This window comes from Desmodus rotundus, chromosome 4 (assembly GCF_022682495.2).
Source record: "Desmodus rotundus isolate HL8 chromosome 4, HLdesRot8A.1, whole genome shotgun sequence".
NCBI lineage: Eukaryota > Metazoa > Chordata > Mammalia > Chiroptera > Phyllostomidae > Desmodus > Desmodus rotundus.
In genome coordinates this window covers 117,601,492-117,626,857 of record NC_071390.1, presented here as the reverse complement: position 1 = coordinate 117,626,857, position 25,366 = coordinate 117,601,492, and the positions used below count along the sequence as shown (strand labels likewise).

Below are 25,366 nucleotides of genomic sequence, written 5' to 3'. Positions count from 1 at the left end.
CTATCTGTGATACCTCCCCTTAGCTTCCGCTCGCCTCTCCCTCGTAACTACTGACTCCATTGTCACATCAATTTTCTGAGGCAACATGCATAGCCCAACTCATCACCAGCCTCCCCATTTGGCATCATCAGGTCACCTTGCAGATCACTGACATGCCTACAGATTGGCTTTGGGTTAAGGTCCCACCTTGATTTAATCAACTACAACCACCAACATTAGAAGTTTGATCCTATGGTAGGTAACAGAGCACACAATGCTTGTGTAAGGTAAGACTTAAGAGTGGCTGGGGCAATGTCCTTCATAGAGACTGTGAGCTAACAGGAAAGAAATGTCTCACAACCGTTTGAGTCAGCCATTGATATTTAAGAAACACATGGAAAGCACTGTTTATTAATATAAATAGCAACGGTTTTTATGGACCATTAATGATTTAAAAAAATATTTAAAAAACAATGGACAAGTTCCATTCCCCCAGGAAGCTAAGCCATAGCTACTTTCCCCAAAATCATTAGAACAGTGCTTCACTGGAATGTAATCGTTTAAATGTCTAAATTATATATTTCATATTTATATCTAATAGTATGATTATTTTACCAGAAGTCATCTTACTGAAGTCACTAGTGATACTGCTATCACATTCACATTGCTTGGGAAGGTCACTGGATGTTAAAAACCGAAAGAACAAAACATTATCTCACAATAACCACAGCACCTACAATTAAAATGTAAAAGTCAAGTCATTTATTTTGCAAAAAATATTAAATGTGGTGACCATTCGCAATATAGTATTTTATCCTTCAGCAACCTACCACATATGTTAAAAATAATTCATTTTCATCTAAGACCAAAATATTCTTTGAGTATAGGCATATCCCACAGAACATCTACCTGGTTTTTATTTCCTAGTAAAAGGCCTCGTGGTGGTTAATATTCAATCATTATAGAAAATCCAAATGTCTCAATACAAAATTTTTATAGTCCACGTTTAACAGGAAAAATATACATTAACATCCTAAAAACGCCATACATTTTTAACAAAACAATGTTGAGGAAAGGTTCAGTTATATTCCAAATACAAATGGCAGAATGTCGAAGCATGTATTATTGGAAAAGGGAGAAAATGTCAACTACAGGATGTACATCGTGGAGCTGGTGGGTATCAAAGAGGCATCATCATCACGTTACATACAGAAAGCATGATGCTAGTTTATTACTTAAAAGTTACTTTTCTGTCTGTGGCCAAACTGCCCAGAGCGCACCTGATCTCATCTGGTCTCAGAAAAGTTACTTCTCTTACCTATATATAAGGCTTCTGCCAGAGTTTTATTACATGTTAATTACACTTAGAATTGGGGGAATTTGGGTTGAAATACAACCAATTATAACTTTACCCATTTAAATTAAAAAAAAAAAATCACATTAATATCACCAGCAATGAAACAAGTAGGCATTATGTACTTCCTAATATAATGCCCCCAGAGCAGAACATCACTGCTGCCAAAAGTAGCCTTCTGAATCTAAATAAGAAAACCTCAGACAAATCCTAAGCTGAGGGGCATTCTAAAAAGTAACTGGGCTGCCCTGACTGCTGTGGCTCTGTAGGTTGGGTACCATCCCACAAACCGAAAGGTCACCAGTTCAATTCCCTGTCAGGGCACATGCCTGGGGTGCTACCCAGGTCCTCGTTTCGGGTGCATGAAGCAACTGATTAATGTTTCTCACATCAATATTTCTCTCCCTCCCTTCCCATCTCTCTAAAATTAAACACATAAAATATTGAAAAAAATAAATAACTGGCCTATATTCTTCAAAAATGTCAAGGTCAGAAAAAAAAGAGGAAGACTGAGGAACTGTTCTAGATTACAGGAGATGAAAGAATAAATCGTGAAAACCAAACATATTACGTGATCCTAGGTTGGATCCAGAATCAGAAAAAATAATTTATTTTGCTATAAACAACATTAGTGAAACAACTGGCAAAATCTGGGTAAGGTCTATAGATTAAATAAAATTATCACTGGGTTAGACAAAAAGTCTGTATGTTTTTTTCTGTAAAATAAAAGATATTTTTCATTTTCAGCAATAACTTTATTGATTTGGATATTGTGAGTATGTTGGCCACCTCCCACTATTGGCTTCTAGTGGGTGGAGACCAGGGGTGCTGCTAAACGTCTTCCAATGCAGAAGACAGCTTCACAACAAAGAATTATTTGGCCAAAATGTCGATAGTACCAAGAAACTTTGCAAACCACTTCTGACACGTTCAATCAGTCACAGCACCTCCTCTATACGCCACACAAACTTTTTTTGCATTTCAGTTGTGTTTTTACCTTTCCTAAAATACTAAAGCATAACACACCAAAATGTTGCGTACTTTCTTCCATCTTCAATATTAAAATGGATGCACAAAAATTCACCGATTTTGATATGGTTTTATTTTAACACACGCTGATATACGAGAGCTGTCACAATACAATCTAACAAAACTGTTTCAAATGAAGTTAAAGACAACTAAGAACTGCTAGAGCCACCACACAGAAACACTAAATGAACTTTTTGGCCAACCCAATATATTAATATTAATTTTCTGATTTTGATGACTTATGTTACATAAAAGAATGTTCTTATGTCTGCAACTTATTCTCAGATGTTTCAGAAAAAATATGGAGAAAGAAGACAAATATACTGTAAAAGGTTAATTAGCATTTAGGTAAAGTTATACATGAATTCTTTGTGTAATCTTTCTATAAGTCCGAAACTCTTAAAATATAAACCGACAAACAAACGAAATGGCTCTCATGTGACACACTCACATAGAACATCTAGTTTTCAAGAACAAAATAAGCAGGAAATCCCTTTACAGGTTATAGTTCCTTTTAAAGCTTATTCAGTTTAGTCTGCAAAGTTACCTGATTACAATCCAGCATGCTTCTTGCCACAAATCTGGGGTGATTTCATCATCATCCTCATCATATTGCATATCTGCAAAAGACAAAAGCATTGTATTAGTTTGGAATAAAATGCTACTCATTAACACTTGGCTCCAAAGACATTAAGTAGCAGAAACATATTTACTCTCTGCTAAATAAAACGCCGTTTTTTCACCTCACTTTTCTAAAATTCCAATTACATGAATTAAATTGTAATGAAGTAACATACATAGGGAGGTATATCTATGTAGAGGTCTACATCACATAGGTATTCTCCCCACACACAAACAGGCCTCATAACAAAGGTTCAGCAAAAGTGTGAATCTGTAGTTTTTCATTTTCTCCACAAAGTCCATCTAATTCTCATTAATAGCTAACTATGAAGGTAACCAGGAGCAAGCACAGAGTCCCCTGATCATTAAGCGCCTCAGAGACTGGAGTTAGAGATTAGGGTAAGAGTGTATAGGCAGAAAAGGGTTCCAATAGCGGGACAATAGTTTAAGGTTGGGTGATCCATTACAGCCCTATGTCATAAATGTACATGTATGTACAGATGGTATTTTCCAATCATATCTTACATTTCACAAGCTTTTTTACTTTTGATCTTGACATTCCTACCTTCAACATATAGGGGTCTACGTTTCCTTCCTTTGAATCTGGGCAGGTTTTTTATTCTCCCATAACTAAGACAACGCTGCTAAAGCAACGTTATGTGACTTTAGAAACTACGTCAGGAAAGGCAATGCTGTTTCACCTTGCTTGTTGAAACACTTGCTTCTGGAACCCTGAGTTGCCATTAAGACGTCCTACTACTCTAAAACTGTGAACCGTGAGGTAGCCCAAATCATACAGAGACGCTATCAGTCAGCGATCCTAGCCCTCGAGTCCTCCTAAGCTACATGCCACCCATGTGAGTAAACGCTCCGGATCATGCATGCCCCAGCTGTCAACACCCGGTCTTTGAGTCTTCCCAGGTAAACTACTGACGTGAAGCAGACGAGTCATTCCTACTACAATCTATCCAAATTCCCGACCACTTAAATCCATGAACATACTAATTTTTAGGCAACCAAATTCTGGAGCAGTTATGCAGCAACAATAATTTGAACAGAGGATTTGAAAAACCAGTGTGTGTTGATCATCTAATATTATTATCGTCTTATGTTAAGGAATAAGTGTGCTGTATTTTTGTTTTTCTATTCTGACCTATATATATATATATATATATATACGGTCTGTAAAACTTAAGAGCTCTGGACTCAAAATCTGATACACATCCAAAATAAATTATTTAATAAATTCTTGAATAGATTGGAATTACTGATAACCACACATGGGGAAAGGGGTAAGAAAAAGCTATCTAAAATAGCTCAGAGAGTTCTAGCTTTGATGACAGAATCTGATCATTAGAGGTTAATTTCAAAGCCACACAGGAAAAGCAAGTAAGAAGGTGGGAATAGGAAAGAAAATGATGAGGAGGTCAGCTTTAGGTATACTTACAAAACATTTACCCCTTTAAATACTTATACTAGGCAAAGATAAACATGAAACTCCAGGGATATAAACTACAAAAAGCTGAGAACATCAACATGGGGTTGGTAGAATACAGAGTTTCCAAAGAGAAGGAAGACTGAAGGCAGAATACTAGAGAACACGACATTAGCCATGTGAAAGAAAATGAACTCCATGAAGGTTACCCATTCATTCATCCATTCTTCAGATATTTATTGAATGTGAGTGTTTACTATGTCCAGGCACTGGAGATACCACCTTCAACAAGATAAAAACGAGAACTGCATCCTCAAGGAGGGTATCACCTTCCAAGAAGATACAGACAAGATGAAATCAATTAGGAGTAAGAACTAAGTGATATGAATAGTCCTAACCTGGACCTGAGGAGGTTAGGGAAGACTCCCCAAAAGCTGAGCTAGGCAGAGACCTCACGTACGAATAGGAATAAACTAGGTAAAAGATGAGGGCGAAGGTGGGAGGGATAGAGAAGTATTCCAAACAGAAAATACAAATTGTGCAAAAGAGTCCACAATGAAAGATATTCAAGAAATGAAAGAAAGCCAATGTAGCTGAAACACAGAGTATGAAGTTAGGAGTGGCCAAAGAGCTTGGTCTTCACTAATAGAGCTTTGAGCAACCTCTTACACAGAATCTTTGAGCTTCCTCAAAGATTCTGTGTAAGATTTAAGCAAGGATATAGCTAGATCAAATTTTTATTTCTGAAAAATGACTACGTCCACCCTGTGGAAAATGGATTGGGGAGGCAAGAAAACCAGACACACACAAAGCAGTAAGGAGTCTGAGGAAATAGTCCAAGCAAGAGATGGTGATGGTCTGAATTAGAACTGTGGCAGAGGGGACAAAGAAGTGACTAAGTTTGAGATATTTAGGAGAGAGAACCCCCAGGGCTTGATGACTGATTAGATATAGGGGTGAAGAAGAGGAATTAAGAATGATGCCCAGGCTCTGGTTTCAACAACAGAGGAAGGTGATACCATTCTCTAAGATGGAAAGCACAGGGGGAAGCATCTTTGGAAGAAGGACTGCTAATAGAAAATGCTCAGTTTGGGCAGTGACAAGTTTGAGGGACCTGGGAGACAACCATGTGAAACTGTCCAACGGCAGTTAGACATGCAAAACATCTGGCCTGGAAACATATTTTCACAAGTCATCCACATATTGATGGTAACTAAGTCACGGAAAATGAATGAAATCGTCCAGGAATAATGTGAACAGTAGAAGAGTTAAGAAGGAAAGTCACATAGATAAGAATTAAGTAACAGTGATGTGGCAAAAGGCAGGAATGAGTTTCCAGGAGTAAGTCATCAACAGTGTTGAATACAACAGGGTTTGGATAAAGTTTAAAAATGTCAGCACTAGCCAGGTAGCTCAGTTGGTTAGAGTGCTGCCCCCATGTGCCAAGGTTGCAGTTTAGATCCTGCTCAGGGCATACAAGCAACCAATGAATGCAAAGTGGAACAACAAATTAATGTTCTCGCTCTCTTTCTCAAACAAATAAACACACACACAAAATTTTTTAATGTCTATCTGAAGACTGATTGAGAAATCATTGATATTCTTAATAAAAGCTCTTCAATGTGCTGGCACGAGCAGAATCAGACTGCAGTGGATTGAGGAAAACCTGAAAATGGAAATCAGAAACAAGGACAGCCTATCCTTTTTAGAAGCTTGCAGTGATGGGAGGAGAAAGGCAAAATATTAGAAGAAAAAGGAAAAAATAAAGAGTTTAATTTATTTTCTTGCAGACAAAAGAGATTTAATACTTCACATTAAATCTCCATCAGTCTTCAGATACTCCTTTTCTGAAAACTGATGGAGGCGTATCTAAGATATCAAAGGACGCTGACAGGAATGACACGTAAACTCAATCCTGAAGCAGACTTGATAAACGCAGTATCTTGTAACTCTTTTCTCCATAGGACTATGATACAATGTTAATGAGAAGACAAATTAAAGTAATCACTAAGGTCACCCAACAAATTATTAAAAGTGTGTATCATTTGACCTGACAGTTCTACATCTAGAAATTATCCTACAGACACACTTGTCTTGGACAAAATGATATGTACAAGGTTATTCATTCCAGCACGTCTGTACCATAAAAAAAGTGGAAATAACCCAAATGTCCATCAATAAGACACTACTTCAGTTAAGTATCCACTCAAACGAGGTAGCTGGGGGAGGGGGGAGTGGGGAGGGACACTATGTACAGATATGAAAATCTAGATCTACATAAAGCAAAACATTAAAAATACAGAAAAGTATAAATGTTCATCTGTAATGGAGGGGAACCGAATCCCACTTATTTGCTTGAATATGCATGTGGAATTATGAAGTGGTAAGAATCGAGGAACAGTGATTACCTGCTGTGGGGGGGCCTCACACTGGACAGCTGGTGAACAAGAAAGAGACCTGACACTTCTAAATTCTGGCCGTGAGACGTCAGAATGTATTACCTACTCGCAAGATAAAACTAGAAGAAAGATTTTTAATTTCTTTTCCACTGAGATAGGAGTTAAGGAAAATGTAATGATGCTAATAAACTTCTAGACTCAGATATGAGGCAGAAAAGTTTAAACAGCAGAGTTTAAGCATTTGTTTTCCTATTTTTTCCATGAAGTGGATAAGAGAAGAAGAAGAAATGTAAAGGGTGGCACGGGATTGAGAGAAGAAAATGAAGTTTGAAATAGTAGCTGTGGAGAATGGAAGAGGGAGCTTTAAAAATACACAATGAAAATACACTAGATATGACTAATTATATATGTGAAAAGAAAAGAATAAAGACATATTGGCCCAGTTAATCGTCATTTGGTGGGAAGAGAAAATTTAACGGTCATCTTTTAAGACGACTTACTTACACATATGACAGCATGAAGAATTGCCAAACTAGACCAATCCCCACCCCGTCACACACACACAAACTACATTCCTTGTCCCCAGTGTATTTCACCTCACTTTTCTAAATGCCTCGCACAGGCTGACGCTCAAAAATTCAACTATTCAATAAATCCACTAACTCTGGCCTTAAGGGAAACGAAAAAGATCGCCATTTACTTCAAAGGGAAAACAAAGGAATTTGTCTTATGGTTCTGCACGCTATTTAAAATGCGGGAAGGTAGTATTGATTCATCAAGGAGCAAGCAGTGGAGAGAACAGTATCACCCTAATCCGGAACATCATTGCTACACTCCCTGCACCCTCCGCCTCTCGCAATCCCGGCTTCATTCCGGGTCTGGGGTAAGTGGAGAAACGACTGCGGACACTTTCGTGGCGGGATTGGGGGAAGGCCGCAAATCTTCAATTCGTCCAGCTCCCCACATTCCCCTCCTTAGATGGGTCTGCGCGTTGTGTTCTGAGCGACCACCTACCCTCGTCTGCGTCATACATATTGGCAAACGGTTCCCGAACTCCTCTTAAAATCGCGGACGGAAAGGTACGCAGCAACCACCGGCACCACGAACGTGAGACGAAGTGATTTCCGCCTCCGGCGTTCCCAGAACACTCTGCGTCTTCCGCCAGAGGCCACCCACGAAGAAGCTAACGTAAGATCTGCGCCTGCGCGAATGGCAGGCCGAGGTTTGCTTGTAGTTAGAACTGCGCAGGCGCAAATTGTGGGCCACCGCCTCCTGCGGCTGATTGCTAATACTACTGCAGTCCTAGAATCGGATCCAGCCAAGGAGAGTTTTTTGTTTTTCAATGTTATTACACAAATGAAGACACCTGAAAAAAAAGTCAATATTTATTAATAAAGAGTTTTAATTGCAGCCGTGACTTCGCAGCATTTAATGCTCTAGTTTTTGCGCTTTTAAAGACAAGAAACGCCAAGAATGACAAGAATGCTTTTTAAAACTAAGGGCGGGTTGTGCCAGCAGTGGCGTGTTGAAGAAGCCTGAAAGTGACAAACCCTCGCTAGCCCCTTCACTACACCCAGCACAACCCAGTCCTCGCACTTTTGCCGCAGCTTTAAACGGGCTCTCAAACCTCGCAGCCTTCATCGCGAGAATTTACGGGATTAGTTGCGGGAGGAGGAGACGACTTTTGGAGGCTGACAAATGACAAATGACAGCTTTCAGATGTTCCGGGGTTTAGTCTCGGGTTTAAAGCGCCTCTCCGGCCCCATCGCGAGTACACGCACGTGGCCCCACCCCCTTTGTCCGGGAACTGGTTCCCCATGCTGCCTGCACGCTTGCGGGCTAGACTGCTCTGGCCCTTACTTAGGGGATCCACTCCCGCCGTAGTGCGCCGCGGCCTCCGAGAGCCGCTCCTCTGGAGACGATGCGCGGCCGCCACCTCCTCTCAGCACCCAGCGAGCCTGGGACGTGGGCTTCCTCGTGGCCCGACGGCGAGTGGAGGTTACGAAGGAAGGGATGACATGGAGGAGCGTTTTCTGTTTCCCGAGTACGTCCCGGAGCCGGAGCCCGCACCGGTTCTCGAAGAGCAGCTGCGGGAGCTGCAGCAGCGTCAGGAGGAGGAGGAACGACAGAAGCTACAGCAGCGGGAGGAGCGGCGGCAGCAGAAGCTACGGGACAGACTCCGGGTGCACCCGGTCGTGGGGCACCCGGACCCGACGGTGCCGCCCAGCGGCCTGAACTGCTCGGGCTGCGGGGCGGAGCTGCACTGCCAGGACCCTGGCGTGCCCGGCTACCTGCCCAGCGAGAAGTTCCTTAGCGCCGCGGCGCAGGCCGACGGCGGGCTGGCGCGGACCGTGTGCCAGCGGTGCTGGCTACTGGTGCACCACCGGCGCGCCTTGCGCCTGCAGGTGAGCCGCGAGCAGTACCTGGAATTGGTGAGTGCTGCGCTGCGGCAGCCCGAGCACGCCCTGGTGCTTTACATGGTGGACTTGCTCGATTTACCCGATGCCTTCCTGCCTGATCTGCCCGCGCTGGTAGGCCCAAAGCAGCTGATCGTGCTGGGGAACAAGGTGGACCTGCTGCCCCAGGACGCGCCCGGCTACCTACAGCGGCTCCGAGAGCGGCTGTGGGAAGACTGTGCCCGTGCCGGGCTCCCGCGGTCCCCTGGCCACAGAAGGCCACTGCATCCCGGCGGGGGCGGGCCAGCAGATGGGGAAGAGAATTCGAATCTTTCGGCCGGGTCCCGTACTATACTCAGGGACGTGCGGCTTATCAGCGCCAAGACTGGCTATGGAGTGGAAGAGTTGATCTCCGCGCTTCAGCGCTCCTGGCGCTATCGCGGCAATGTCTACCTGGTTGGTGCCACCAACGCTGGCAAGTCCACTCTCTTCAACACGCTCCTGGAGTCAGATTACTGCATCGCCAAGGGACCTGAGGCTATCGACCGAGCCACTATCTCCTCTTGGCCAGGTGAGCTTTAGGAGGTCCGCCCCCTTCGTGTTTTGTTTTTGTTTTCACACAATTGTATATCAAATGTTTACTAAACCCCTTCGTTTTCTGAGATGTTAAATGTCCACCAGGAACTGTTTGGAGCCTTCCCCTTAACAATTCTCTCTCTACTTTGGTCACATCTGTCTTCAGTGTCAGCATAGTGCTTGGAATAATAATAGAAATATTTATGGAGCAGTTCTGTGTTCCAGTCACGGTTCTAGGCGTTGGAGATAGATAAGCCAGGCAACAAAAAGTTCCTGCTCTCTTGGAGATTTCCCTTTAGCTTTACTGTATGTTTTCCTGGAATGCCCTTTGACTTTATAAACCTACGTCCACTATCTTAAGTTTATTCAGGAGATCAGTATACTATAGACATTTAACATTGTCATAATTCACTAATACAGGATGATATGTGGCTTTCTTGAGAAGAAATGTCATTTTTTTGGCTTTAAGATGCAAATTGGGTCCCTCTGTGACCCTGTTTGTATTTAGCATTTGTCAAAACTGCCTCATTTGTTTCTTTGAAACCAGTGTTTAGCTTTGTTTTGTAAGTTGTTCTTCTCTCTCCTGGACTTTACTTGAATTATACACAGCAGTTCTTTTGTATAGGGTGGTAGTATGGTAGTAAAATAAAAATAAATCAAGCTTGCAGATTTGGGATTCACATCCTGGTTAAGCCTGTGAGCCAGTCTCTAAACCCATTTCCTCATCTGTGAAGTAAGGATAAATTTGTAGAGTTGTCATAAAGGTTAAGTGAAATAAATCACAGTACCCAAAGACAGTGTGTACCTCTCCAAAAAATGTTACTTGTCCTCCCCTTATTCCCTTGTGCAATTTTATTAAAATACATTGTTTGGTATTTCAGGTACTACATTAAACCTACTGAAGTTTCCTATTTGCAACCCAACTCCTTACAGAATGTTTCAAAGGCAAAAAAGGCTTAAAAAATATGCAACTGAAGCTGAGGAAGATCTTAGTCAGCTAGAACAAAATCAACTTCATCTCTTAAAAAAGCATGGTTATGTAGTAGGTAAGCATCTTCTGCAGGAAAACTCTTGAGGGGTCTACGCTAAAATTCTTTTTTTCTTTTTAATCTTCACCAGAAGACATGCTCTCAGACCTTGGAGAGAAGGGAAGGGAGGAGGAGAGAGGGAGAGTCACACGAGGACATGTTTACTGCCTTTAGAGAGATAGAAAGAGAGGGAGAGAAACATCGATCTGCCGCCGCCCGTCCAACCAGGACCAACCCCACAACCTAGGCTTGTGTGCGCTGTCTGGAATTGAACCTGAGACCTTTTGTTTATTGGGCCAGCCCTCGGCCAACTGAGTCACACTGGCCGGGCCTCTATGCTAAAATTCTTTGTTGAGCAACCTGAAATACCACTGTCTGGGGCTAGCCAGTTTTTGCGGGGACAGACAACTTTCTTCACTCTGGAAGATCAAGGCCCTTGAGAGGCAAACCCAGAGTTCATGGTGCTGAGAAAATTGAGAGAGTAGATGCTTGGAGAAATCCAGGAAAGGAGCCATACAGTAACTGCCCACCTAGCCAGTGTCAGCAGTAAAAGCATTCCCACTGAGATACAGCCCCACTCCTTGCAGACCAGTACAGGTTGTTGACCCTAAGCAGCAGCTTTACATAAGATGGTCCCCTCTCCTTGGTATTTCTTTACAACCTTCATTTACCAAAAACAGTTTGATTCCCATGCCCGATGTACACAGCCAGCCACATACTTGATCCTTGCAAGAGTCTGACTCCTGCTGCCTTTTTTATAAAAAACAAAGCTGTTATCATTGTATCTCACTTTCATAGCTCATAGTCTTAGTAACTTATTTGACACAAACATAAGAATTATCTGTCTAGAGTCAAAGGCTTTAAAGGAGTGACTAATAACTTCAATATAACTTGTTCCAGGAAGAGTTGGAAGAACATTCTTGTATTCAGAAGAACAGAAGGATGAAGCTCCCTTTGAGTTTGATGCTGATTCACTTGCCTTTGACATGGAAAATGAACCTGTTAGAGTTGCAGCTAAATCCACCAAACAAGTAGATCTGACCCCACAAGATGTGAGAGATGCCCACTGGTTTTATGACACCCCTGGAATTACAAAGGAAAATTGTGTATGTATTTGATGTGTTTTAGAAACAACTATAAACTGCATGAATATGGTCTACCTATTAAGATAGAACACAGGAAAGGAGGTACCACTTTCATTATAGACTCAATTTTGATTCATTCATGGAAGTGATTCAGGGATGACTATATTCCATCAAGTTCTGTATTTCATTTGTTGGGCTTCACTGCTGACACCCTACTTATATTATGGTGCTTCTTACCTTAGTCAGGGAAACATTTACAGAATCGTAGATTTTGAGGTTGAAAGAAATCATACCCTATTTTGCCGTATATAATGCGCACCCACAGTTTTATGCTCATTCTACATGGGATTATTTTGCCCATGGTATGTGATCATCATACCCCTGTATAATGCACATCCTTATTTTTCCCTCAAAAATTTGAGCTAAAAGTGCACATTATACACAGCAATATACCGTACATATCACTGCAGCGCAGCCACCTATGCACCTTTGAAGTCCCTCTATAACATATTCATCAGAGGGCATCCAGCTTGAACTGAAGTAAGGAGTGACCCATCAGCTGAAGCAGTGCCACCTTACCTCCCAAGGTAACCTATTTGGTTTTTTATCAGTTCTTTGTACTGAGCTGAACAGTCTCCCTGTAACTTGTCCTCATTGTTCCTCAAAGTTGTGTGGAATGAATGTAATGCCTATTGTCAGATTTTGAAATATTTTAAAGTATAATGTCCTATTTCTCCCTCACTCTGCCTTTTTCTTTCATTAGTTCATTCAGCAAACATTGAGTACTTACTATGCTGACATAATCCAGATTATTTGTTCTTATTTCCTACATATGTTCTCTCTGAGAAATAGACTACATCAACCCAGGTCCTTTTCAGAATGTTTCTTCTTTTTTTCTTTTGCTTTTAAAATATAGCATTCTTTATTAGCATTAGTGGGTTTTTAATTATGTTTTATTGTTTATGCTATTACAGTTGTCCCAGTTTTCCCCCTTTTGGCCCCCCTCTACCCACCCACCCACCCCCACTCCCTCAGGCAACCCACACACAGTTGCCACATCCATGGGCCATGCATATATGTTCTTTGCAGGATGTTTTCGAATTTGTTTTTGTTCTTAGAGTATGACACTAAGAACTAAATTTCTTGTATAAGTGCCCTCCTACGAGAATAATTTGGAATAGGATTAAATCTTCCTGCCTTTTTAATCCAATTGCACTATCTCCTGGACAGCTTTGATTCTATCTTGTTAAATTCAGCCTATATCCCAGGAACTCATTAAATTTCACAATTTTTTATTTGCAGTTTGATCATCATCCAAGTCTTTCATTGACTCAAGTGTACATCCAGGATACAGCCTAACTGCAGGTCCATTAATCGGCTTCCTTTGAATCTGGTTACTGACCAGTTTGTAATTCACCTAATTGCCTCTGTGTCTCCCTATAAGACAACGTGGGTTTCTTAGGTACTTTTCCTTCCTTTGTCTCGTGGGGATTAGCATTTCAGTCTCAGAATTGTGTTCTATTTGGTGACCCATAACAGAGACTCATATGAATCTTTTTTCCTTCCCTTCTAGAATTACTGCTGTGTCCAGTCTTCCTTAGCAATCAAAAACTTCAGAGTAATTGCACTGTTTTCTGATAATGGTCTCACTTTAACTTCAACTCATTTTCCCATTTTAGACTCAGCTCAGGGATAGTTCCTTTAGTCACATATACCCTCTTGTCAAATAGTCAGAAAGGCAAGAATTTGCTAAATATTCCAGCCAGCAGAATGAGACCTCAAGATACTGGATATAAGGGGTCTTCAGGGTTTTTAAGGTAGTTTGCATCTAGTGTCAGGTTATTGATATATTTATCTGAGGCCGTAAATCAGTGTTTTCCAAACCAAACCAAGAAATTCTGTTGTGAAATGGAAGTATTAGGGTCTAAAAAGTGTTAAAAGGTTTCTTTACCACAGTTTCTTCACTGCGCTTTTTCAAACACAAATCCTGGGGAAAACCACTTGCAGCCCCTTTATGTATTTTCTTGTGAGCCTCTCTAGGTATCACATGTTTTTTATTTCCTTATTATTTTTCTTTTTGTATATTTTCAACGTGAGTTATATTCCTGTTTTAATCTTTTTTTAATTTTTATTTTTTTTATTGTTGTTCTATTACAGTTGTCCTAATTTTTCCCCATTGCTCTGTCCTGCCCCACCCACCACACCCCACAGTCAATCCCCACCCTGTTGTCCCTGTCCATGGGCCATTTAGACCCATTCCTTGATTAGACCCTTCCCCTTCTTTCCCGCCTCACCCCTCCAATTGTGTTCCCTGTTTCCAGGCCTCTGGCTCTATTTTGTTTGAAATGCAAATGTACCGCAGTTTTTTGATCCACTCATTTACTGACGGGCACTGTTTCCAGCACTTGGTTATTGTAAATAAAGCTGCTGTGAACACTGGGGTGCACAGGTTCTTTTGGATTGGTGTTTCAGGATTCTTAGGGTATAATCCCAGCAGTGGAATCAGCGGGTCAAGAGGCAGCTCCATTTTTAGTTTTTTGAGGAAACTCTGCGCTGGTTTCCACAGGGGCAGCACCAGTCTGCGCTCCCACCACCAGTGCACGAGGGCTCCCTTTTCTCCACATCCTCTCTAACACTTGTTTGTTGATTTCTTAATGATGGCCATTCTGACCAGTGTGAGGTGGTGGCTCATTGTAGTTTTAATGTGCATCTCTCTGATGGCTAGTGATGTTGAGCAGCATCCTTTCATATGCCTCTGGGCCCTCTGTGTGTCCTCCTTGGAGAAGTGTCTGTTCAGGTCCTTTGCCCATTTTTTAATTGGATTGTTTGTCTTCCTGGTGTGGGGTCCTGTGAGTTTTTTATATATTTTGGAGACCAAACTCTTGTCCCAGGTGTCATTGGCAAATACGGTTTCCCATATGTTTGGTTCCCTTTTCATTTTGATGATGTTTTCTTTGGTCGTGCAGAAGCTTTTTCATTTGATGGAGTCCTATTTGTTCAGTTTTTCTTTTATGTCCCTTGCCCTGGCAGGGGTGTCCAACCTGCTGCGCATAAGCCACATGGATCCCAGGATGGCTGTGAATGCGGCTCAACACAAAATCATAAATTTACTTAAAACCTTTTTTTTTGCTCACCAGTTTCCATTAGTGTTCGTGTATTGAATGTGTGGCCCAAAACAACGCTTCTCTTCCAGTGTGGCCCAGAGACACCAAAAGGCTGGATGTCCCTGCAAGGATATACAGGCGACAATATTGCAACATGGGATGTCTGAAATTCTACTGCCTGTTTTCCTCTAGGACTTTTATGACATCACAGCTCATGTTTAAGTTTTATCCATTTTGAGTTTATTCTGGTGGTGGTGTAAGTTGGTGGTCAGTTTCATTCTTATTATTTTTCTTAAGAGCCAAGTTGACAAAAATTTTGTTTTTCCATTTTTTTACCTTCTCTATTCTTTTCCTTTTTAAATTAGATGTCAGTTCCTTAGATCTTACCAGAATCTTATACGTTCTGACTTTCATTTCTATTTTCTCTGCCCTGTTAAGGAACTGTTCATCCTTAGAAGCCAGATTCATAACTTTCTCTCATTTTTGCTGAGTATTTGGGGGAAATAAGGAAACTAAAGACCAGAATTTAGAAAGGGGTTCTTTAAACCTTTACCTGATCTTAGAATGCTGTGACCACTTGGCACTTAATGCATGCACACTTGCCAGTGGGCTGTTAGACAGTTTATTGCCTTACCTTTAACTGAAAACCGCTGCCCTCTAGAAGCCTTGATGGTGAGAACACGTATTTCTATCTTGAGACTGGAACATCAGTGTTTTTAGTTCATGCCAATTTTGACCTTCGGGGGATGCTGCTGACATAAGAAAGGTTTATACTTCTATAAATATTTTGTCATTACTCAAGAATAACTAGTGAAACAAGCATAGAGCATTTGTAAATTGATTCATTTAGACAGAAACAATGAATAAATTTTATGTGCAACTAATTTTGACATACTTTGATTTATTGTGAAATCTGGAATATTTTTTCATCTCTTTATCTTACAGGTAAATCACAGTATATCTTCAATAAAAGTAATTCTCTAAAAAAAAATCTGCCTTTTGCTTCACAGATTTTAAATCTTCTAACAGAAAAAGAAGTAAATGCTGTTTTGCCAACACATGCCATCGTTCCAAGAACTTTTGTGCTTAAACCAGGAATGGTTTTATTCTTGGGTGCCATAGGCCGCATAGATTTCCTGCAGGTAAGAGACGTCTGTATGTACCATTAAAAAACGACTTAGTATTAGGATTTATTTTAGGGAAGCAGATTTATGAACACTGGGAAAATGTTGATAACTAGGTCATGACTATATGGAGCATTGAATACTATTCTTTTTGTTTTCTTTTCAAAGTGCCCATTATAAAAACTTAGGACAAATTAATGGGGGGAGAATAAAAACTTAGGACAAATTAACAGTAGTAGCGCTTCAAACCGTATCTGCCCTAGGATGGCGAGTACCCTATACAGCTGGCATTAAGAAAAGACACTGCCACTACCCCGTGGTATTGTTCCCCATGGAAATCATCGGTCAGACCTTTTAAGTACAGGGTGCATTAAATAGATTCCATGCTTCTTTCCACCCCGTGATTTGTATACTTTTATATATGTGGTTTTTGTTTGGAATTCATTTACATAGCATCATCCTGGGGGTTTCAGACTATCTGGAGAATCGCTCCTGTCTTGCCAAGTGAGGAGAAGAAGGAAAATGAGACACAGTCGTGTCCGACAACACTTTTCGCTACTGGCAGGCACTTTAGCACACTTCTTGGGTTTTGTGTTTGCTCACAATTGGTTGGAAATTTAGCCTTACACACTTAAAACTCTTATATATTTCTTTAAAGCTCACAGAATGTTAATTTTTTTAAACCTAACTTTACCCGGAGACAGTTGAAGCAACAGTATTTCCTTTTTTTTTTTTTTTTAAAGAAAAGTATCTTTAAATGATGTCAACAAGGCTAGGTAAGGAATCATTGTTTTACATAAATTGTGGTAATGCACTGCTTCTAACATTTTGTGCCCTTATTTTTAGGCATTAATATAGTTTGATTACAGCGGCCATACCAGTACTTATAAGGGGAGCTTGATATTTTTTAAATTGCATCATGTAATGTGCTGCTTTTGCAATTCTTTCATTGTGCCAAATAACTTCTTTCTCTCTTAAGGGAAGTCAGTCAGCTTGGTTTACAGTTGTGGCTTCCAACTTCCTTCCTGTGCACATTACTTCCTTGGACAAGGCGGATGCTATATACCAGAAGCATGCAGGTCATACATTACTCAAGGTAAGGTGACACATTTTGGTGCTTGCATAGTTAGGTTAACATACACCGTGATGCTAGACACCCCACAGCTCTGCTAAGAAAGCAGAACAACCATCTTTGTTATACCATCAGCTAGCTACCCCTCACCTTGTTCTCCTTGAGGATTTGACTCTGAAGTGAAGTGGGCCCTATTTTAAAAAGGGGATGTTGGACTGATCCTAGAATAGCTAGAGCTGTGTTTTCTCTAGTCCATACTTTCCAATATGTAGCTACTTGAAGTGATTAATTTAATATTACATGTTCGTCGTTTGCACTAGCCACTTTCCAGCCGCTCAGCAGTCACATCATTGCAGAGAGTTGTATGGGATAATGCTGAGTGAAGAGAAGTGACAGATTTTCTCAGAACTGGGCGATGCTACTGGCATCTTAATAAGTGGAGGTCCAGGATGATGCTAAACATTCTGCAGTGCACAGGATAGCCCCGCACAACAAAGAATTATCTGGTCCAAAATGTCATGCTGCCAATGTGGAGAAGCCCTGGTCTGGGCAGAAAAACTCTCCTCCCAGCTTCTTAATCCCAGACACTTACAGACCATATCTCACCTTTTCTATCCTGTTCTACAAGCTCCTTTCTTCAACCTATAAATATGTTAAGGTTTCTTTCATCTTTAAAAACAAAACTCAGGGTCCTCTTTATTCCTTTTGTTTACAATCAAGGTAGCTCCTGCTCCTCATGCCCCTTCCTCTAAAGTGCCTGTTGGCCCTTATGTGTCAATGAAACTGTTCTTACCAAATTCACCAAAGACTGAGTGGGTACTATTTTCAGCTCCTAAACAAGACATGCTGTCGACACTGTTGGCTAGTGAGTACTGTAAAATGGGTAAGGTCACTGGAGCCAGACTGCCATCAAATTCCACTCTGTTCCACCACTTAACAACGCTGTGTGACTTTAGGCAAAAGTCACCTTTACCTCTCTGTGTTGAACCTACATCATGAGGTCAAGGTCAGGGCACTGGGCTAAGTGCTGTGTAAGCATCTGTGGCGGTGGTGGTGCTGGAATATGACTGTTGCAGAAGTACCAGGTACATCCAATGAGAGGTAATTTAACATTAATTCAAGCTCATGTAACCAAAAATAAGTCAAAACACAAAACATACATCTGCCCTTCAAAGATGATAAAAACTAACCTGGCTTGAGATACAGATACTTACTTTTCTCTGGATTTCCTAAGAAAGCCAGACTGAAATTAAAACTCCACTGAAATAACTGCCCTACAGTTAATATTCCAGAGACGTGTCAGATTTGCCAAGTGGGGAGGACGTAAAGGCAATTGGCAATATAGGATCTGTTGCTTTTTCTGCAACAGACGTGGCTCTCAGAAACATGAACTCTGTGTTGCTCTACCCCAGGTATCTGTGTGGTTTTGGGGATGGACACCACCGATACTTTCCAAAGCAACGATTCCAGTCGTCTCTCCCAATGTGGCTCAGTTTCTCTCTGAATCTAGCCCTGGAGTTCAGCCTATAGTCTGCTTTCACTAGGCTGTTTTTGAGATCCTTAAATTTTCTCAGCTTCCAGTTTTTACTGCCCTCCTCCAGTTTTACCCCCACCCCAAACATACCTCCCCACCTCAAGAGCGGTGGGTCTCAACTGGCATGGACTTTGCCCCGGAGGACATTGGGCAATGACTGGAGACATTTTTGGTTTTCACAGCTTGGTAGGTGCCAGGTAGATGCCAAAGATGCTGCTAAAAATCCTGCACTGCACAGGACAGCATCCCCATCCCTGACAAAGGACCATTCAGTCCAGAAGGTCAGGAGTTCTGAGGTTGAGAACCCTGCACTGTAGAGATCTCCCCCAAATACAAACAGAGCAGGTCACGGTGCTGGTGGTGATTGGTGCGGTTGTCGTTGTCTCTGTTCTCTTTCCTCTTTATGGCCCCCTGGTAGTTGCACGTTACTGAGCAGTTTGCACTGATAGCCTCATCACTAACGCGCATACACACAGCAAACCCGGACAGTTAAACTACGGTTCCTGGACTCACCCCTTCTCCACTTTTGTATCTGTACATGATGCTAACCCAGAATAACTTTGCACTAACTTCGACCTGCTTCTCAAAGTACTGCTGAGATATGCTCCTTCATTAATGTTTTCCTTGACCAAAACCCACTCATTACTTCTTCCTCCACAACCATAGCACTTAATATATGCCTCTCATCACATTTCTTCCTTAATTGGTTTACATGTTATTTCCACCTTCTGATCTTCCTGGGAGACGAGACCCTACTGTAATATCTATGTGTCCCTAGTACTAAACACAGAGACATCTGTTAATGAATAGTTATTATCCAGTCACTTCCAATTCATGGAAACATCTGTAAACATAGAAGCTGTATCTTATATATGTACCCTTGGTTTGTCATGAGGCAGGGATTACCCTTTGTGGGACGCCAGGCTTATAAGAGCCAAGGTATTTGGAAAGATGTTGCTTTAATCGCCCAACGTTACTCAGTGTAAGGCTTTATGGAGGGCTGTAAAAACAGTGTAAACTCATAAAGCAAGACTCTGCTATCAGCAGGTTGTCGCCCACACGTGGCCCCTGGCAGTGGGAACTGAATGCTTCCTGTGCTTCTCATTCCACCTAGAAGTGCTTTGGGGTTTTTTCAACAGTTAATGATTAAAAGGATTTTACTCTTGATCCCTATACAGAATTATCAGTGTTTTAATTAATATTAGAGTTACGGGGAATTTAATTTGAATTTCCATTTCCAAACATCTTCGTTTTATCCCCATGGAAGGTTCCAATGGGTGGAAAAGAACGAATGGCAGAATTCCCTCCGCTTGTTGCTGAAGACTTCACCTTAGAAGAAGGACTTGGGGAATCTGAAGCGGTGGCTGACATCAAGTTCTCCTCTGCAGGTAATTTTACACAAGGCACTTCTTTAAAGGCAAATAAAGTAGACTTCTTATATTTTTGTAGAGATCTGCCTTAACCAACATAAGGTGAGTGTTTTAGTGTATACATACTAGTTTATTCATAAGTGCAACCTACTCTGAAAATAAATTTGTACCTTTTCACAAATGCTTTGTATGCTCTTTTAAAAAATAGAGTGAAGGAGAACACTAGCCTTCTTCAGTGCTCCATTTTAAGCGTTAGTTTAGTGGGGTTTTTCTTTTTAAAATTTTTTTATCAATTTGAGAGAGAGAGCAAGCAAGCGCACAAGGGGAGAGAAACATCAATTTGTTGTCCCATTTATTTATGTATCCATTGGTTGATTCTTGTATGTGCCCTGACCGGGGATCAAACCTGCAGCCTTGGCATATGGGACAACCCTCTAACCCATACGTTTCTAGGACAGGTTTAGTGTTTTCAGTAAGACAGTTGCTAACATATGTACCTGGCAGGGGAGATACTGTGATCGTGAAGGTGGTTTTCCCAGGGCCAGGCTTATCCATTGCACTCTGGATATGCTGACCCCTGCGATTTCCCCCACTGTGGGAAACTCCACTGCATGGCTTGTGGTAGAGGGGGAGAGGACGAAGAGAGTACTGATACCATTTTGTGTTCTGTCACATGCCTGCATAGGTTGGGTTGCAGTAACGCCTCAGCTGAAGGACAGGCTCCATCTCCGAGGCTATACACCTCAAGGAACAGCGCTGACAGTCCGGCCCCCCCTCTTGCCACATATCGTTAACATCAAAGGAGAGCGCATCAAGAGAAGTGTGGCCTATAAAACCAAGAAGCTTCCTTCCCTTGTGTACAATCTGCAGAAGAAACGACAGATGAAAATATAATGCTGACCTTGCTTATGCTGAATATTTTAGCTAAAATACAGAGCTAAAATTTTTTTTACTACTCAGAACTGTGCCTATTTGTAATGTACTCAGTTTGCAAACACAAGTTTTCTTGTAGGGTGTGTACATATGTGTGACCCGAATACTCCTATACCTAAAAAGGAGTTCTGCTACATTCAAGTTTCTCTCACTACTGTCTTTTTTCATTGAGAACAGATGTCATTTCTTATTTAGAGTCTAGTTGAGAGGACAATTTAGCAATTGGCATGTGAAAAAGTGGCAAAAAAATCAATTTCTCCAAATAAGATAGATATGAGTAGGTGTCTCTGCACCATGTGGTCATGCAGGGTTCCAGCTGCTAGAACACCCCATGGCTTCCATCTCTCGTCTGGTACTTGCCGAAGTGGCCATCCTTTCCCAGTGAGGGGGGAGGAGTGGAGATGAAGAGTAAGCAGCTTCCCTGTTTAAAAGAAGCGGCAGAACCCGAAGGTGCATACATCATTTCACACAGTCCATTGGTCAGCAGTCACATAGCCAGACCCACTCACAAAAAGCCGGGAGATAAGGGGGAGTAGGGGCCATTTCAGATTTTTAGTCTTAAGGGGACAATGAACCCTAGAAAACAAAAAGTAGTTTACTGTAATTACATGAGTTAAAAACTGTCTGCAATTTTAGGTAAAAAAGGTTTCAAGTTATATCTTGTTAGCATCCATAGTTTATTCTGCAACTATCAGAGTTTAACCATTTTCACATTTGTATACACTGTGTAACATTACATCAATCAGAAGTTTTTATGTTTTTTTATTCCTAGATAAATACATACAATGAGCAATTGGCAAGTCAAGTCCCAGACGCCTTGCCAGAAGTTGAGATAATGGGAGCGGGAAAGCTGGCCTGAAATGCAGTCAGGTCCGTGAAGTTCCTGTAGACTCAGGTTTAACATAAACTCCTTTAAATTGTTTTATTTTATTGATTTTAGAGAGAGAGGAAGGGAGAGAAAGAGAAACGTCAATTTGGTGTTCCACTTATTTATTTAGAGGATTGGAAGACACTAACCAACTGAGCTACTCAGCCTGGGCAGCATAAACTGTTCTCTTTCAATGTGTACCCTCTGGCCCCACTTCTCACTAAGTCCTCTCAGAATAAATGGTTAATATTTTAAGATGCAACTTGTAAAAACTGTAGATCTCGCTTTCATCGTGTTTCAAAGTGAATGCTATTGGCATCTTGGGGAAGGTAGTTTTCTATGTTTAAAACTGCACTGTATGTCCGGTCGCCCCTCCCCCTACTCCAACAGTCACTGTGGCAACCTAAAAGTACCGCTGACGTTTCTAAACTCACCCTCTAGAGGGCAGTAGTTTCCCAAATTCAAATTGGTAGCTGATTGCTAGTTTTTCATTCCGGACAGAATGAAATGCCATTATTTTTACACAGTTAAATTGTGGCCATTATATTTTTATTTACCGTTCATAGTTTGGAGCTTAGGCCTACTCTTTAGAAAAGTATGGAGGAAATATGGTAAACTTGGCATTTGTAGAGAAATACAGAACCTAAAAACTGGTGCTATCATGGTAACTTCTCAATACATATTTTAGGAAGCAGAACAGATCTCCCTCATCTCTCTAGGCTTTTAGGCCTCTGCCTACAAAGACCATTTTTTAACATTCATAACTTATATTCTCAGGTCTCTTTTACCTCTAAAATTCAATGTTTGTGTTCATAGATCTTGACCGTGGCATATCTAAAAATGATCCCAGGTGCCTTGCTAGGAGTTTTAAACAGCACAGTTTACTAGGTTTCAGTTTCCCTAGTTACTTTAGTCGTTTCTTCAGATCTTCGTTTTCTCACCGATAGTGAGGAAATGGCAGATTTTTCTGGCCTAACCTTTTACGATTCTCAGTAAAAAAGCAGGAAAAGCCAGGAAAGGGTGGTTCCAACACCTCACACCCACAAAACAGACACTGCACGCTCAGACAGCTGAGGGCTTCTGCTAGGCTCTGGTATTAATTTCCTTCATATTCTGCTAACCTAATGCAGCCCAGGATCACTGCTGGCCTATTCAACTGTTCCACAGTGGGTTCTGCTTTAAGAAAGTTGCTGAGTTTTAGTCAGTTTACTGATGCTCCTTATTCCATGAATCTGAGTATAAAGACGTCCCTTGAATCAGTAATCAGTTACACATGGCAGCTTGCAGGAGCTGGTAAAGAGGACAAATTAATGGCTAAGTGGCAGGACAGCCCCCTCACTTCCACAGAACAAGTTGTTCTGAATGGCAAGAAAACAATTAAGCAAGTTTATACTAAATCGTTTACTTGGCTCTGCAGCCTTGTGGTGGCCAGTATGTCACTTCTTTTGTATTCATGACACCTAAAGAGACAAAATATGTGCCCTTAAAGGGCTTTTTACTTTCCAGGTGATACTAGGTTTTATTTTTAAAAGTTACACCTTTTTTCTCTTTAAAACAGCACCATTTTTTCCAAAGTTACTAAGACGATGTTCAGTTTAACACACTTTGTATTTTAATCACCATAAACGGCAAGCTGTACCCATCACCAGGGCTTTGCTGTGTAGTTCCCCAGAGTCTACATTTGTTTGTTACTTGTAACACTTCCCATGACCAAGGAGAAGTGGCGTGCAGATGCAATCTTGTGCGCTTGTGTTTTGATCATTCAGATACTTCTTGCAAAAGGGAGCTCAAGACGTTTCCTGCAGATGACTAACTTGGAGCTTCGGCTGTCCCAGCCATGGCAGGGCTGTTATTGCTTCACTGGGTAGGCACCCGGCGCTGAGGCAAGCCGTTTCGTAGACAGCCTCTGATCATTTACCCTGGCTGCCCTCCCACTTGGCTCTGCCTCATGGAGCAATAGAATCATTTCCATTCTTTCTCAGACTGTTCCATTTTCTCTTGGCTGCTTTCCTCCTCCCAGGGGGATTGTTTTCCTTCAACTGTCAAAGAGTAATGCTTAAACATAAAAAACAAGACTTCAGAGTCTTGTGAATCGGATAGCACCTCTGCTTGCTCTTAATGTCTCTCTGTCATTGCTATCTTCCCTATTAATGACCTGGAGTGGCAAGGGACTGGTTCGAGATTAATACTTGAACAACATATAGGAATGATGCCTCACTTGTTCCCTTCCTGTCCAAGAGCATCCATTTAGTAAAAGAGTTTCACTATCTGAATATTTCTAAGTATAGGTTTAGATCATCCTTAAAACACCCATGGCTTGAAACCCTGTTTTTCAAAACCTTCCTTTTACTTCCCAAGTTAATTCTCAGAATTTATCTTCTGGGTAGGGAACCCAGTAGAAGAATGTACTGGGTCTTAACATTCTCACTGGTAGACTCAGTAGGTATGACGCCTAATCACAGACATCGTCAGTACCTTTGGCGTATAGCTACAGTAAATATAGGAAAACTGAGGCCACCAAAAAAAAAAAAAAAAAACCACACACACACACACGTGCTAAAGAACACATCATCAGGTGATTTGGGAAGTGAAAAACTACCAAGATCATTTCTTTTCAGTAGGTCCCTGGAAAACAGACTTTTAATTAGGAGAATGAGGGAATTTTTTTATTTGGTTGGTTGGTTAATTAGCTTATGTCCTCCTTGGACAATAGCAACAGAGCATATGTAGCTCAGACTTACATATGCTTAGCAGAATTTACACTTTTCTAGAGTTTCTTCCTTTCTTGCATAAAGGCAGTAGTACCTCACGTTAGTTGTGTTTCAGACTACTCAGAGTTGCTCTAGTCATACAATAGCCCATGTACCTTATCATTTATTTCTTTACATTCCTACAACAGTAGCTAACTCTTGCATTGAGCCAGGCACTATTTGGGGTGCTTTTCATATATTAGCTGAATCCTTACAACTCCATGCAGAAAGAATTGTTGCCTGCATTTGCAGATGAGGTAACTGAGGCCCAAGCAACTTGTCCAGGGTTACACAGCTCGTAAGTGATGGATTTGTGATTCAAACCCAAGCAGTCTAGCTCCAACGCCCATGTGGGTTTTTTAAATAATATAGTGAAACTGGCTTGTTTACCTTTTGATATATAGTTCTACAGATAATATTTGTATGGGTTCATTTAACAGCCACCTTAATCAGGATACAGAATGAGCCCACCAGCACCCATGCATTTACTCCCTATACTTCCTCTATGTACTAGAGCCCATCACAAGTCTAAGCACCAGAACTTTCCAACCTCAGCAGGGGAACATGTTATCTCAGAAAAAAGTACAACTCACTTTGAAGACCTCCAAAAGAAATGAGTTTTCTTGTTAACTGTAACTGCCACTTAACTGTCTTTCTAACTTTGATTCCTACCATGTACAATTCTATCTTAAAAATACTTAAGAGCTAG

General features: G+C 41.3%; 2 protein-coding genes and 1 non-coding gene across 3 annotated transcripts in view; 2 read left to right on the top strand and 1 right to left on the bottom strand.

The window, feature by feature from the left end:
* Nucleotides 1–8,007, bottom strand: part of POLR2B (RNA polymerase II subunit B) — a 42,952-nt gene extending 34,945 nt beyond the window's left edge. The window contains exons 1-2 of the mRNA XM_024579802.4: nucleotides 7,832–8,007; nucleotides 2,910–2,982 (exon numbers count right to left, since the gene is read on the bottom strand). Of these exons, the coding sequence (XP_024435570.1) occupies nucleotides 2,910–2,982; nucleotides 7,832–7,850 (92 nt within the window). The 5' untranslated portion in view covers nucleotides 7,851–8,007. The remainder of the gene's footprint in view (nucleotides 1–2,909; nucleotides 2,983–7,831) is intronic.
* A 234-nt stretch (nucleotides 8,008–8,241) lies between these two features.
* Nucleotides 8,242–22,162, top strand: NOA1 (nitric oxide associated 1). Its single transcript, XM_053923542.1, has 7 exons — nucleotides 8,242–9,784; nucleotides 10,671–10,835; nucleotides 11,718–11,923; nucleotides 16,017–16,148; nucleotides 17,110–17,226; nucleotides 20,004–20,124; nucleotides 20,792–22,162. Exons 1-7 carry the CDS (start codon nucleotides 8,635–8,637, stop codon nucleotides 20,998–21,000), a joined length of 2,100 nt encoding a protein of 699 aa, XP_053779517.1. The 5' UTR covers nucleotides 8,242–8,634; the 3' UTR covers nucleotides 21,001–22,162.
* Nucleotides 20,596–20,765, top strand: LOC112296440 (U1 spliceosomal RNA). The gene has a single exon (XR_002973897.1). It is a non-coding gene; the product is annotated as a U1 spliceosomal RNA (small nuclear RNA).
* Nucleotides 22,163–25,366: the final 3,204 nt, after the last annotated feature.